The 15,353-nt window shown below is 48.4% G+C and overlaps 1 protein-coding gene across 3 annotated transcripts in view; it reads left to right on the top strand.

Moving 5' to 3' along the window:
• NECAP1 (NECAP endocytosis associated 1) overlaps positions 1-13,470 on the top strand; it is a 55,316-nt gene extending 41,846 nt beyond the window's left edge. Inside the window, exon 8 of one of the 3 annotated variants that reach the window (XM_077467149.1) lies at positions 13,358-13,470. In XM_077467149.1, coding sequence (XP_077323275.1) covers positions 13,358-13,451 — 94 coding nt within the window. In that variant the 3' untranslated portion in view covers positions 13,452-13,470. Of the gene's footprint in view, positions 1-5,846; positions 7,927-13,357 lie in introns of those variants that run through there. The other 2 variants (XM_077467148.1, XM_077467147.1) reach the window with 2 other exon arrangements.
• The last annotated feature ends 1,883 nt before the right edge of the window (positions 13,471-15,353 follow it).

Genomic DNA, 15,353 nt, shown 5'->3' with positions numbered 1-15,353 from the left:
AAAAAAAAAAAATATATATATATATATATATATATATATATATATATATATATATATATATATATATATATATATATATATATATATATATATATATATATATATATATATATATATATATATATATATATATATATATATATATTTTTTTTTTTTTTTTTTTTTTTTTTTTTTTTTCATAATACCTTTTATTTTTTAAAGTAAAAAAAGCTATTTACCAGCCACCACTCCCAAGCTCCATTAGGATTAGCATTATTGGATGGGTTGTAATTTCAACATCCACGACAAGATGGCACCAGACTACGGAAAGACTTTAGAAGGCCGCAAAGCTGCCTCAATTACTGGCTGGCGCGGCCCGATGCAATCACATGGCGGAGTTCGGGGTCCACACGGAGACAGGATACCCCAGCTGTGTTGCGCCAGGACACGAATTCTAGTTGCAAATGCGACCTGGCGCCCGGGGTTTGTCGAGCCCTGTTCTAGTAGTGTTTGTGCCCCCCGCCCCCACTACGCATCATGGTTCAGTCCTCAGACCCCCTAAGTCACTGCAGGGCACAACAGTCGGAGGATGGAACCATGGCATGCAGCAGGGGACACCGGCATCCATCATTCCTTGAAGTATTGAACATTAAGGAGTCTTATGGAGGCTCCAACCTGAGTATAGAAGGGAGGAAGGAGGACACGGCCACCGGAGAGGTGAGTGTAATCTCTTTGCTTTTGCACATGACGCAAAATTCATTTTATATCCTGCTCAACCCTTGTAACTGCCACAGACATAAGGCGGTAGCACCGGCTTTTACACACTCCTGGCTTCTGCATCACCCGGGAGTCGTGTGTTCTTGTCAAGCCGATTTGCTGGCATTGTGATAGAAGTGATTTCCATTCCACAGTCTCCGGAACTTACCGCCCTTCCTTTTATCTATCTCAGACTCCGCTTTCCTATCTGCGGGTGTTGCCGGGTAGAATGGAGGGAGCTCAGCGAACATCCATTCCTTAATCCCCCCCCTAGTGATTGAACCCAGAAGCCTTCACAACTGTCATTACCCAGCAGCACTGTATGGGGATGAAGCTGATAAAACACGATCTGTGCCTGATCAGCTTCAGTGGGGTGTATAGGTGATGGTGGGAGGTCTAATAGACCCCCTGATATCTCTTAAAGAGGACCATTCACCTGCAATATGCTGTCACATGTGGGGGGCTACTGGAGTGCAGATACCACTCAGTCTGTGGAGGGAAAGGGAAGACCTGTTTATGAAATTAATCAAAGTGATTGTAAACGATCACCTTGCAAAACAACCTATTCAGTAATAGTAATGAAAAGCAACATTTATTTCTAAATATGATAAAATGTAAATACTTTTTATTTTTTACATTTATTTTTATTATATATATATATATATATATATATATATATATATATATATATATATACACACACATACACACACACATACACACACACATACACACACACATACACACACACATACACACACACACTCCCTCTCTTCCCAGCTACATAAGAGCTGGGGTGAGGGAAAAACGGCTCACTGAACGGCTGTATGTAAGGGGGGGGGGGGGTCAGGACAAGCGCGATCATTGGGGGAGAGCAGGCTGAGTTCCTAGCACAATTAGAGAACTGACCACTCTGTGCTCTCATGCCTGGCGTGGTGAGTTTTTTTTTTTTTTTTTTTTTTTTTTTTTTTTTTTTTAAATGGGGGAACCAGCGGCAGGACTGGCAGGAACACCGGGGATTTCACACAAAGGAAGCAAAACAAAGAACGGGAAGACTGTCTCATACCAGTACACGGGTGCTGCAGGAATATGAAGTGTTGGGTTCACATATTCTTTTAGACCCCTTTCACACCGCTGATAGCGTGGGCGGTAAAACGCCGCTAAATTTTTAGCGGCGTTTTACCGCCGGATTTGCGGCGCATTTCGGCCGCTAGCGGGGCGCTTTTACCCCCGCTAGCGGCCGCGAAAGGGTTAAAACCGCCGGCAATACGCCGCAATAGCGGCGTTTTGCCGGCGGGATTACAGCGCTGCCCCATTGATTTCAATGGGGAGCAGCGGTGGAGGAGCTGCTGGCAGGACTTTTTTCTGACGTCCTGCCAGCGCACCGCTGTAGTGTGAAAGCCCTCTGGGCTTTCACACTAGAAACAATGGTGCAGCTTCTTTAGGGCGTTTTGCAGGCGCTATTTCTAACGCTATAGCGCCTGCAAAACCCCCTGGTGTGAAAGGGGTCTAATAGTGGAAACTCCTCTCTGCTCTTTTAAAGGGGACCTCCTCCTGAAGCAAAACAACTTTGGAAAGAAAGATGATCTGATGGAAGCTGCCGTTCTCTGACCCATGTAGTTCATTCTAGTTCTGAGCCAGAAAACTCAAACCTGATCATCAAAGCGTATCGGAACCCCCCAAAAATGTTATCAATTGCAGCTTACCAGTCCTTGGGCTGCATTCGTTGTGGTTTTTATTTAAATTTTATTTTTATTTTTTACCTGGTGACCCTGCCAATCAGTCACTTCCTGTCCTAGGGTGACAGCACCCGCCGTACCCTAGGACTACAAACGCCTCTCCTCCTTCTCATCAGCAGTAGAAGCGAGGTCAGCTGAAAAGCAGGAAGTCGCACACCATTGACGTCCGATCCAGATTTAAAGCTGAATTAAACTACGCAAATTTTTTATTAAATGGGGCCCCCCCCCTCCCCCAGGAGCTTTTATGCCATAATGTATGCACTACGTATTGTAACATTAGGGCAGACTTGCCTCTCCTATGATGCCCCCCAGCAATGTGCCCTCAGTGCTCCCTCTGGTTAAAGGCGTCTGACCTTCCTTCTGAGTTCGATTTTGTTCAGCTGCTTGAAGGGCCAGCCCACGATGACGTCACTCCCGCACATGTGCATGGAGGTCACATCATTATGACACAGAGGGATGCCACAAATCTACGCTGAGCTCAATGTACAGTGCATCCGGAAAGTATTCACAGCGCTTCACTTTTCCACATTTTGTTATGTTACAGCCTTATTCCAAAATGGATTAAATTCATAATTTTCCTCCAAAATTCTACAAACCATCCCCCATAATGACGACGTGAGAGAAGTTTGTTTGAAATCTTTGTAAATCTATTAAAAATAAGAAAAAAAAGGAATAAAATCCTATGGGCGTGAGGGTCGCAGGCTCCTCCCCGTGGGCGTGAGGGTCGCAGGCTCCTCCCCGTGGGCGTGAGGGTCGCAGGCTCCTCCCCGTGGGCGTGAGGGTCGCAGGCTCCTCCCCGTGGGCGTGAGGGTCGCAGGCTCCTCCCCGTGGGCGTGAGCGTCGCAGCCTTTGCTCAATACTTTTATTCAATTGTCTTTCTGAGTATGATGCTACAAGCTCGGCACACCTATTTCGGGTAGTTTCTCCCATTCTTCTTTGCAGGACCTCCCAAGCTCCATCAGGTTGGATGGGGAGGGTCGGTGCACAGCCATATTCAGATCTCTCCAGAGATGTTCAATCGGGTTGAAGTCTGGGCTCTGGCTGGACCACTCAAAGACATCCATAGTTGTCCCGTAGCCGCTCCTTTGTTATCTTGGCTGTGTGCTCAGGGTGGTTGTCCTGTTGGAAGATGAACCTTTACCCCAGTCTGAGGTCCAGAATGCTCTGCAGCAGGTTTTCATCAAGGAGGTCTTGGTACATTGCTGCATTCATCTTTTCCTCCATCCTGACTAATATCCTAGTTCCTGCCGCTGAAAAACATCCCCATAGGATGATGCTGCCACCACCATGCTTCACAGTAGGGATAGTATTGGTCGGGTGATGAGCGGGCCTGGTTTCCTCCAGACATGATGCTTGCCATTCAGGCCAAAGAGTTCAATATTTGTTTCATCAGACCAGAGAATTTTGTTTCTCATGGTCTGAGAGTCTTTCAGGTGTCTTTTGGAAAACTCCAGGTGGGCTGTCATGTGCCTTTTACTAAGGAGTGTCTTCTGTCTGGCCCCTCTACCATACAGGCCTGATTGGTGGAGGGCTGCAGAGATGGTTGTTCTTCTGGAAGGTTCTCCTCTCTCTACAGAGAAACATTGGAGCTCTGTCAGAGTGACCATTGGGTTCTTGGTCACCTCCCTGACTAAGGCCCTTCTCCCCCCGATCACTCAGTTTGGTTGGGCGGCCCACACTAGGAAGAGTCCTGGTGGTTCCAAACTTCTTCCATTCATGGATGGAGGTCACTGTGCTCATTGGGACCTTCAAAGCTGCAGAAATATTTCTGTGCCCTTCCCCCGATCTGTGCCTCCATACAATCCTGTCTCCGAGGTCTACAGACAATTCCTTGGACTTCATAGCTTGGTTTGTGCTCTGACATGCACTGTTACCTGTGGGACCTTCTATAGACAGGTGTGTGCCTTTCCAAATCATGTCCAGTCAACTGAATTTACCACAGGTGACCTCCAATCAGGTTGTAGAAACATCTTAAGGATGATCAGTGGAAACAGGAGGAACCTGAGATCAGTGGTGAGTGTCATGGGAGGAGCCTGTGATGCTTGTGTACGTGGGAGGAGCCGGTGATGCTTGTGTACGTGGGAGGAGCCGGTGATGCTTGTGTACGTGGGAGGAGCCGGTGATGCTTGTGTACGTGGGAGGAGCCGGTGATGCTTGTGTACGTGGGAGGAGCCGGTGATGCTTGTGTACGTGGGAGGAGCCGGTGATGCTTGTGTACGTGGGAGGAGCCGGTGATGCTTGTGTACGTGGGAGGAGCCGGTGATACTCGTGTACATGGGATTTTATTCCTATTTTTAATACATTTGCAAAGATTTCAAACAAACTCCTCTCATGTTGTCATTTTGGGGGATGGGGGGGGGGGGGGGGTTGTTTGTAGAATTTTGAGAACTATCATGAATAATCCATTTTGGAATAAAGGCTGTAACATAAGATCTTGGACAGAGTAAGGGAGGGTTATAATTCCTGTCAGTTTATTTTTTGCCTTCTGTGTCCCGTTTTGGCTCCGGGACAGGAAGTGAAGGGAAATCTCCCAAACCGGAACTAAAGAAATCCCTACAAAGTTAGAAAATCCCTGGTTGTCCCCATAGCTAGTGTCCCCATTGGAAGATTTTCCCCCCTTTCTGGGGACAACCTAAAATATGGGATTTTTCTTTTACTTTCAATAATCTTGTAATAGTAAACGGGACAAATGAGAGGGGGAGAATTTCCCTAACGGGCGCAGACAGCAGTAAAAACTGACAGAGGTTCTAATCCCTCTCCACTCTACTAAAACAAACTTTTTCTTTTGTTGCCTTTTTAATTGTAATTCAATACATTCTCTGCCTCTGAGACTCCAGAATCTGCATGTAGGTTTTTTACCTTAAAATGCAAAGTATCTTCATTAAGACCTGGACACCTCTTGCTACATGTCTATAGGGGTTGGGGGGTTCTGTAGCTCTCAGAGTTGGGGGCACAGGAAGTTATCGGCTCCCTGGATTTCTGACAGGATCAGTACGTTATTTCACAAACAGAAGATGCCTCCTGAAGGTGTGCCCTACCCCCTTCTATCCTGGCATATGCAACTTGCATAACACAGGAGGCAAAGGGAGGACTGCACATCATTTGCCTATGCTTAGGGGGGGGCACGCTGCCCTTCTCCCCCCCCCTTTTTTTTTTTTTTTGGGGGGGGAGAAGGAGGGTAAAGATCTGCTTTAAAAGAGCAAATAATGGAAGGTCAATATTGGGGTATACATGGACTTTGAGGTATTGGGTCACATGGGTGTGAGAAGGGAAGCTTCCATCAGAGCCTAGTTCTGTGTTATGCCTTGTAATGCTCTTTGCTTGTTCTGTTCTCGGAATGATTTACTCTTGCTTTGCCTCTTTTCTATCCAGCAGTCTGTCCTCTCAGGCTCCGCAGTCTTCTAGCTGGGTTCAGTTTTAACTGCCACTTCTGCTGCTGCCGCCGCCGCCGCTGGGACTCTTCCTCCCCCTTTCGGAGTTCAGACAGTCCTCCGCACCGCCAGAGACTGCGGCCGCTCTGTAAAACGTATCATTGTGACGTTGTTGCATTATCGGGCTGTTTGGGGGAAATCCGAGGGGACCGTGTGTTGTGCAACTCATTCCTACTTCTGCCCCTGCGGTGTTCATGCAAGCCCCTCCCCCTTGACCTCCCTCCCCTCCCCCCCGCTCCATTCCTGCACTGTCTGTGTCACTGTCATCGTGTTCCTGTCTGTCTCTCCTTCCTCGTGACGCCATCTCACACTCCACTGTTTATCATTCCAGGCACCCTGAGGGCGCCCGCATGCAGGGGGATCGTGTACAGGTTATATCGTGGTAGCTGTGGTGCCCACGTTGTGCTTTTTAATGTACAAGATAGGCTGTACCGCCGGGCTAAACTATATCGGGGGTTGTTGGGTGAGATGCAGGTGGACAAAAAAAAAAAAAATGGACCCACCAGTTGGTGGAGGGTCTGCAGTTATCATTAGATAATCGCTCTGCTTGTGTATAGAAGCACCGCACACGAGTATTTTGACTGGCAAGGCGCAATCGCTTGCTGATGACAAGAGAACTCGGTAGCTGCAATTTTTGTGGCACCAGGAAAAACTGCAAACCGCCCAGCAATTCTTCAAGTAGTTTAGTCCTACAGCTGCCCACACCTAGGAAACGTACTAAGGGAAATATGGACTGCCAACCTATTTTCTTTGGAAGTGCTAGTTACCCACCTTCAACACTTTAAATGCTCAACTCCGGGGCAAATTTTAATTTTTTATTTTGGCCCCCCCCAGGTAGCAGTTAAAAAAAAAATCTCAAGCCATCTCCAGCAGTACCTTTTCTTGAACACAAGATGTCCTCAGTCATGCAATCAGTCCAGAAGACTGAGGACTCTACTGTGAGTGGTGCTGGTGGAATCCCATCAGCTGACGACAAGAGATCTCCACAGCTGCAATTTTAGTGGCTCCAAAAAAATGCAGTCCTCCAAGTAGTTTAGTCCTACAGCTGCCCACACCTAGGAAACGTACTAAGGGAAACATGGAGGCGACCGCTGCCAACCTGTTTTTTTGCAAGTGCCAGTTACCACCTTCAACACTTTAATTGCTCAACTCCGGGCCAGTGCTAGTTACCTCCCTCCGGGCCAAATTAGTATTTTATAAACCCTTCCCCCCCCCCCCCCCCCCCGGTGCCATATAAAATAAATCTCATTCAGCAGTACCTCTTCTTGGCTACGAGATTTTCTGAGTCATTCAATCAGTCCAGAGGGTTGTGGAATCTACTGTGAGTGATGCTGGTGGAATCCCATCGGCTGATGACAAGATAACTGCAATTTTAGTGGCTCCAGAAAACTGCAAACTGCCAAGCAATCCTCCGAGTGGTTTGGTCCTACATCACTGTTTTTGTGTTAATAAGGACCTTTCAGCCTGGAGTAGGACTCTGCAGTGATGTGACCTGCCTGAAGGCATCTGGAAAACGCAAGTATAACCCCTCTCTCCTGGATAATGGTCCCCTCCCGCTCACCCCCTCTGCCTGATCGTCTGCTAAGTCTCCTGCACTCTTCCTCTGTTGGGTGGGGGGGGTATTTCTTCTGGTTCCATGCCACTGCCTTTGTGATGTGAACTATTGGCTAAAGAGGATTGACGTCAATGCAAGGGACAAGCAGATTTGCAGCATTGGATTTGTGGTCCCCTGCAACCGGAAACGAGAACAGCAAGGGTCCTGGACAAGGGGACTTGGGTATGTTGGGTTGGGGACCTTCTACTGGTTTCCATGCCACAGCCTCCATGACGTCAACACTTCCTATTGGCTAAAGCGGTTTGACGTCAGTGCAAGGGACAAGCAGATTTGCAGCATTAGATCAGTGGTACTTTGGAACCGGAAACAGTGGCGGGGTGGGGAAAAGGGGGTTTTAGAGTTAAAGTTTTACCCGGAGTGGGGCTTTAAAGTAGAATTCCAGGCTAAACCCAACTAATCTTGAAAATGCCCCCCCCAAACCCCTATGCTCACCAAGCTGTGTAAAAAAAAAAAAAAAAGTTATGTATTTTACCTATTTTTGGCCTGCTCCAGTCGGGTCATGTCATCTTGCTCCTCTGTTTCAGCTAGTGGTGCTGCAGGGGATGAGGAAAGAGCGTTTTTCATGTGTTCTGACTCTCCAACCTCAACACCTATCCAGATCAGGAATTTTGACTTCACTTCCTGCATTGCCGACGACTTCACTTCCTGCTTTGCCGGCGACTTCACTTCCTGCTTTGCCGGCGACTTCACTTCCTGCTTTGCCGGCGACTTCACTTCCCTGCTTTGCCGGCGACTTCACTTCCTGCTTTGCCGGCGACTTCACTTCCTGCTTTGCCGGCGACTTCACTTCCTGCTTTGCCGGCGACTTCACTTCCTGCTTTGCCGACTTCTTTCTAACAAACCTGAAATTAAGATCTGTACACCTACCTATTTTCAGCCCACTCCGACCTGGTCAGGTGATTCCCCCCTGTGTCAGCCAGTAGCGGCTGCATGGGAGAGAGCACTTGACAACAGCTGGTAAAGCCTGGTGGTGGGGATATCACCCTTAAGCTCCTTTTTGTCGCCACTCGCTCCGCTTCTTCCCTGCAGCCACCACTGGCTGACACATGGGAGCTGGATCAGGTGACCGGACCAGAGTGTCGGCCAGCATTGGCTCTAGGGAAGAGTAGGGTGTTCTGAAAAGAGCTGGTAAAGCCTGGGAGCAATGACATTATCCATAAGTGGTGATATCGCCCTTCAGCTCCTATGGCCTGTCCATTGTCGCTGCTCCCTCCTCTCCCCTGCAGTCACCACTGGCTGACACGTGGGAGCTGGGTCAGATGACCGGACCCGAGTGTCAGCCAGCAATGGTTCTAGGAGAAAGGAGGGAGTTCTGACAAAAGATGGTAAAGCCTGGGAGCAATGACCTCATCCATAAGTGGTAATATCACCCTTAAGTGCCTATGGCCTGTCAGTTGTTGCTGCTCTCTCCTCTCCCCTGCAGTCACCACTGGCTGACACATGGGAGCTGGATCATGTGACCGCACCCGAGTGCCAACCAGTGATGGCTCTAGGAAAGGGTGTGCTGACAGCAGCTGGTAAAGCCTGGGAGCAGTGACATCACCCTTAGGCTAATTTGGCCCATCCATTGTCACTGCTCCTTCATCTCCCCTGCAGCTGCCGCTGGCTGACACATGGGTGCCGGATCAAGTGACCAGACCAGAGGATAGAGAGAAGGGAGCGCTGACAACCGCCGGTAAAGCCTGGAAGCGGTGGCATCACTCTTAGGCCCATCCATAGTCCCTGCTCCATCCTCTCCCCTGCAGCTGCCGTTGGCTGACACATGGGAACTGGATCATGTGACCCGGACCAGAGTGTCAACCAGTGATGTCAGTACTGCCTCCTCTCTCCTAGAGCATCACTGGTTGACACTCTGGTCTGGTCACATGATCCAGTTCCCATGTGTCAGCCAACGGCAGCTGCAGGGAAGAGGAGAGAGCGCTCGACAATGGCTGGCAATGCCTGGGAGCAGTGACATCACCCATAGGCTTACTATGGCTCATCTGTTGTCAGTACTGCCTCCTCTCTCCTAGAGCCAACAGATGAGCCATAGTAAGCCTATGGGTGATGTCACTGCTCCCAGGCATTGCCAGCCATTGTCGAGCGCTCTCTCCTCTTCCCTGCAGCCACCCTGGCTGACGCACGGTCTCACATGACTAGAGCGGGCTTAAAATGGGCAAATATATACATGTTTCTAACAGGTTAGTCCGGGCTAAGTCAAAATTCCTGATCTGGGTACCTGTGCTAAGCGAGTCATTGGAATGTGTGACAGCCAGGAAGCTGGCATTTTCAATAGAGAGGTTCAGCAATGGCAGCCTGTATGTTCTCCCTGGTACGTTTCCTCTAGCAATTTTTTTTTTTACGTCCTCATCCATTTTTGTTTTGGACATTCGTACACACGTCACATTGTTTTTCCAATCACGTATGGAACGTGACCAGCCATAAGGAGCCGTTTGTAACTTTCATATCTGAAGATGATAAAATGTCGATCGAACGTTTCATATACAAGACGCAGCACTAAAGTGAGGCCAATATTCTGTGCTACCAATCAGCTTTGAGCTTTCAGAAGGGAGGTTTATTTACTAAAGGAGTAATTTGGCCACAGAGCTTACAATCTAAGTGTACGATCTACTAAATGTCCGATGAACTGTTCAGACAAGCTGAGCTCACGGAAGATCGAAGTCCTAAAATATGGATGAGGTTGGGGAAGGGATAGGCTGCTTTGTTATCATTACATCGAAGAATGTTGTATCTATTGGGTGACTGCAACCTGATGTCAATTTTTATGCACAAGTGATTATATTGCATTGTGTTTCTGTGTTTTTTTTTTTTTCTCTTAAAGAGACACTGTCCCTTTTTGCCCATACAGGGCTGCTGATAGCCCCACCCACACACCAGTAAGGTATACTCACTCACCCACGCTCTCCTTCCTCCAACAGGAGCCCCACCCTGGGCAAATTCCAGTGTCTGCGCTCACCTGGGTTGAGGGCATACCTGCCCCCACGGGTGACCATTTCGGCCCTGGGGATTGAGGAAGTCGCATGTTCCCCCTTACCTGGAGGCCCAGCCATATTCCACACTCCCTCATCTCCTTCCTGCAGCAGGAGCTCACCCTGGGCAAATTCCAGTGTCTGCGCTCGCCTGGGTTGAGGGCATACCTGCCCCCCCACAGGTGACCAGTTCAGCCCTGGGGATTGAAGAAGTCGCATGTTCCTCCTTACCTGGAGGCCAAGCCATATTGCATATCCACACGCCTTCATCTCCGTCCTGCAGCAGGATCCCACCCTTGGTAAGCTCCAGTGTCTGAGCTTATCGAGGTGGAGGACATCACTGCCCCCACAAGTGACAGTTTTGGCCCTGGGGTTTGAGGAAGGCGCATGTTGCCCCATACCTGGAGGCCCAGCCATATTGCCTATCTGCCCTCCTCCTTCATCTTCCTGCAGCAGGAGCCCACCCTGGGCAAAGGCCAGTGTCTAAACTCACCTGGGTTGAGGGCATCCCTGCCCCCCCCCCCCCCCCCCCCCCCCCCCCCACAGGTGACCGTTCAGGCCTGGGGATTGAGGAAGTCAGTCACATGTTCCCCCTTACCTAGAGCCCCAGCCATATTGCCTATCTGCATTTCCCATCTTCTTCCTACAGAAGGATCCCACCTTCGGTAAACTCCAGTGTCTGAGCTTACCTGGGTGGAGGACATCCCTGCCCCCATAATTGACAGTTTTGGCCCTGGGTTTGAGGAGTCGCATGTTACCCCATACCTGGAGGCCCAGCCATATTGCCTATCTGTCCTCCTCCTTCATCTTCCTGCAGCAGGAGCCCTCCCTGGGCAAAGGCCAGTGTCTAAACTCACCTGGGTTGAGGGCATCCCTGCACCCCTCGGCTGACTGTTTTGGGCCTGGGTTTGAGGAAGTCACATGTTCCCCCTTACCTAGAGGCCCAGCCATATTGCCTATCTGCACTCCCTCATCTCCTTCCTCCAGTAGGAGCCCACCCTGGTTTACCTTTTGGTGTCCGAGCTCACCTGGGTGGCTGACAATACTGCCCCCCATGTGACCGTTTCAGGGCTGGTGATTGGCTGCTCAGGCCAATCTGCATTGTTGCAGGGAGGGGGTTAATGAGTATGGTGGGTTAAATGGACAATATGACCAGTTCCTCTTTAAAGTTATCTTTTTGTGTTGTACACAATTCAGGAAATGGTGACCGTGGTCCAATAATCGATGCCTTGATGTGATTGTTACTTATAGCCAGGCATATCTGTATTCGGCCAATCACATAGAAGAGCAATAAAAATGTTGGTATGTGATTGGGGTGTTTGATCCAATAAAGATTAATTAAACACAATGACCCTTTGGTAAGTCAACCTTGAAGCTGCATTCCAAGATTTCAGCATCTTTTCAAAATTGTAGGCACACTATGGGTTAAGTCCAATTAGGTGCATGCCCCCTGGGGACATCTCTGTTGCTTTTATGGACGGGTTCATTGCACTACTGGAGGATACACTTTGGCTGTGAGAGGAGAGAAGCTAGGTCTGCCCCTCCCTTCAGCTGCTCATTCACAGAAGCCTTTGTAGTCACACAAATACAAAGGCTTCTGTGAATGGCATGAGGAAGAAAGAGGTGGGCTTAGCAGTTCTAGCGACTCTGATTTTTAAAGAGCTGAGACAACAGTTAACTTCTAGGAGCTCCCCGAGCTGCTATCTTCCAGGAGCACGATAAATCAGTCAGATGTAAATAATAGAACTCTGTGGAGGTGGCAAGCACCTCGCTAGACTCGACTCGTTGTATTCCTGCATTTTTTTTTTTACAAAGCCGAATTCCTGGAATTTAGCTTTAAAGTGGAAGGAAAGGCTATACAACATACCTTGTAAACGTTACTTCTCCCATTGCCTTCATGTTTTCTACTAAATCGTCATCTAAAAAAAGGTCATGTGACCACAAATCTATGGCTTTTGTTGTTGCGGCTTGGTAGGCACCATCTCTTTGTTGCCTGACAACACCCTAGAACTCTGGACACCAGCATATGATATCGCTGCACTATGGGACCCAACGGTGTTGTTGGGGCAACAGAGATACGTAGACCCGCTAGATCCTTGTGGTCATGTGACCGCCTAGAACAGTGATGGTGAACCTCGGCACCCCAGATGTTTTTGAACTACATTTCCCATGATGCTCATGCACTCTGGAGTGTAGTTGAGCATCATGGGAAATGTAGTTCCAAAACATCTGGGGTGCCAAGGTTCGCCATCACCGGCCTAGAAGAACGATGGTGGTATGGTAGAAAACGTCCTAGGAATGGGGGTCCAACGTTTACCGGGGATGTTGTGTTATCTAGTCCTTCTACCTTCATTCTGCCCACACACAGTGCAATATTCTGGGGCCCTTCAACCAGCTTTTCCTCACAAAAACAGATCATGGCAACTTACCGCCGGCAGGTTCTGTATTTCGATGTTTACATTTCTATTTATGATCAAGATGGCGGTAGGGTTTGCGCTCCATCTGTTCGCTCTGGAGGAAGTGTCCAGACCATCGGACAGAATGAAGTTGCTCTTTTTTGGCTCCAGTCTTCATCAATGAGCTTGCTTGTTCCCTCAGTCGAGGCTTTTGGGGTATTTTTTTTTTTTTTTTTGCCACTAAAACAGAAGTGGGGGATTTGCTTCTAGGACATGCTCTTGCAGGGTAAGTGGAATCGAGACCCTCCAGACCGGTGGGGGTAGATAGACGTGTGTATTTTTGTCTTGTGACCATAAAACATATTTATTATATAGTGATACTTATGGAGTTGGGGGGGGGGGGGGGGAGAAGAACAAGCTGTATATAACAAATAAATTAAATGTATGACTTCTGTGTCGGTGTCATTTTTAGGTGGTGCGCCACTGGAGCCTCGGTGAGCATGTTTACAGTCCAAGAGTCTTCAGCATTGCCTAGGAAGCAAAAGGATTTATTGAATAGAAAGTAAAAGGTTTCTCTTTCCTCTTCCTGGCCAGGTCATTTTTGGGCGTTATGGCACTGGTCCTTATATTGATCATTGAGAAGATGGTCACCCCCCCCCCCCCCCCCCCAAAATCCCCTTAAGCTAGCTAAAAATATTGAGGGTGTCAGTGGTTGCCTATGGCTTGAGGAACCCCTACCAACCTCTGGAGGAACACTGCTATAGCATATTGACAGTTTAGACCAGCCAACAGCAAGGGTCCTAGAAAAGGGGAATTGGGTATGTTGTGTTGGGGCCCTTCTACTGGTTTCCATGCCACTGCCTCCATGATGTCAACCCTTCCTATTGGCTAAAAAAAATATCAAGGGTGTCAGTGGTTGCTCATCTGAAAGGGTAAAAATTGCCTATGGCTTGAGGAACCCCAACAACCTCTGGAGGAACCCTGCTATAGCATATTGACAGTTTAGACCAGCCATGCTCTATTAGGGTTCCTCTAGAGCAGTGATTCTCAACCAGGGTTCCTCCAGAGGTTGTAGGGGTTCCTTCAGCATTGGGCAATTTCTGCCTCTCAGATAAGTTCCCACTCACACCATTGATAGTTTTAGCAATCTGTAAGGGGGTAATTCTTCCCAATGACCACAAGTGTAAGGACCATTCTTCCCAATGACCACAAGTGTGAGGACCGTTCTTCCCAATGACCACAAGTGTGAGGACCATTCTTCCCAATGACCACAAGTGTAAGGACCGTTCTTCCCAATGACCACAAGTGTGAGGACCATTCTTCCCAATGACCACAAGTGTGAGGACCATTCTTCCCAATGACCACAAGTGTAAGGACCGTTCCTCCCAATGACCACAAGTGTAAGGACCGTTCTTCCCAATGACCACAAGTGTGAGGACCGTTCTTCCCAATGACCACAAGTGTGAGGACCATTCTTCTCAATGACCACAAGTGTAAGGACCATTCTTCCCACTGACCACAAGTGCGAGGACCATTCTTCCCAATGACTACAAGTGTAAGGACCATTCTTCCCACTGACCACAAGTGTGAGGACCATTCTTCCCACTGACCACAAGTGCGAGGACCATTCTTCCCAATGACCACAAGTGTGAGGACCATTCTTCCCACTGACCACAAGTGTAAGGATGATTCTTCCCAATGACCACAAGTGTGAGGACCATTCTTCCCAATGACCACAAGTGTGAGGACCGTTCTTCCCACTGACCACAAGTGTGAGGACCATTCTTCCCAATGACCACAAGTGTGAGGACCATTCTTCCCACTGACCACAAGTGTAAGGATGATTCTTCCCAATGACCACAAGTGTGAGGACCATTCTTCCCAATGACTACAAGTGTAAGGACCGTTCCTCCCAATGACCACAAGTGTGAGGACTATTCTTCCCAATGACCACAAGTGTGAGGACCATTCTTCCCAATGACCACAAGTGTGAGGACCATTCTTCCCAATGACCACAAGTGTAAGGACCATTCTTCCCAATGACCACAAGTGTAAGGACCATTCTTCCCAATGACCACAAGTGTAAGGACCATTCTTCCCAATCACCACAAGTGTAAGGACCTTTCTTCCCAATGACCACAAGTGTAAGGACCATTCTTCCCAATGACCACAAGTGTAAGGACCTTTCTTCCCAATGACCACAAGTGTAAGGACCTTTCTTCCCAATGACCACAAGTGTGAGGACCATTCTTCCCAATGACCACAAGTGTGAGGACCATTCTTCCCAATGACCACAAGTGTGAGGACCATTCTTCCCAATGACCACAAGTGTAAGGACCATTCTTCCCAATGACCACAAGTGTAAGGACCGTTCTTCCCAATGACCACAAGTGTAAGGACCGTTCTTCCCAATGACCATCACACTAATGTATTATGAGTTGTAAGTTTCTCATTTTTAGCAGGGGGTT

Source organism: Lithobates pipiens, unplaced genomic scaffold (genome assembly GCF_037356315.1).
Source record: "Lithobates pipiens isolate NorthernLeopardFrog02 unplaced genomic scaffold, aLitPip1_a1.2 Scaffold_47, whole genome shotgun sequence".
In the NCBI taxonomy this organism is placed as follows: domain Eukaryota; kingdom Metazoa; phylum Chordata; class Amphibia; order Anura; family Ranidae; genus Lithobates; species Lithobates pipiens.
Note: the sequence above shows the minus strand (reverse complement) of the source record. Positions and strands in the feature narration are given on the sequence as shown.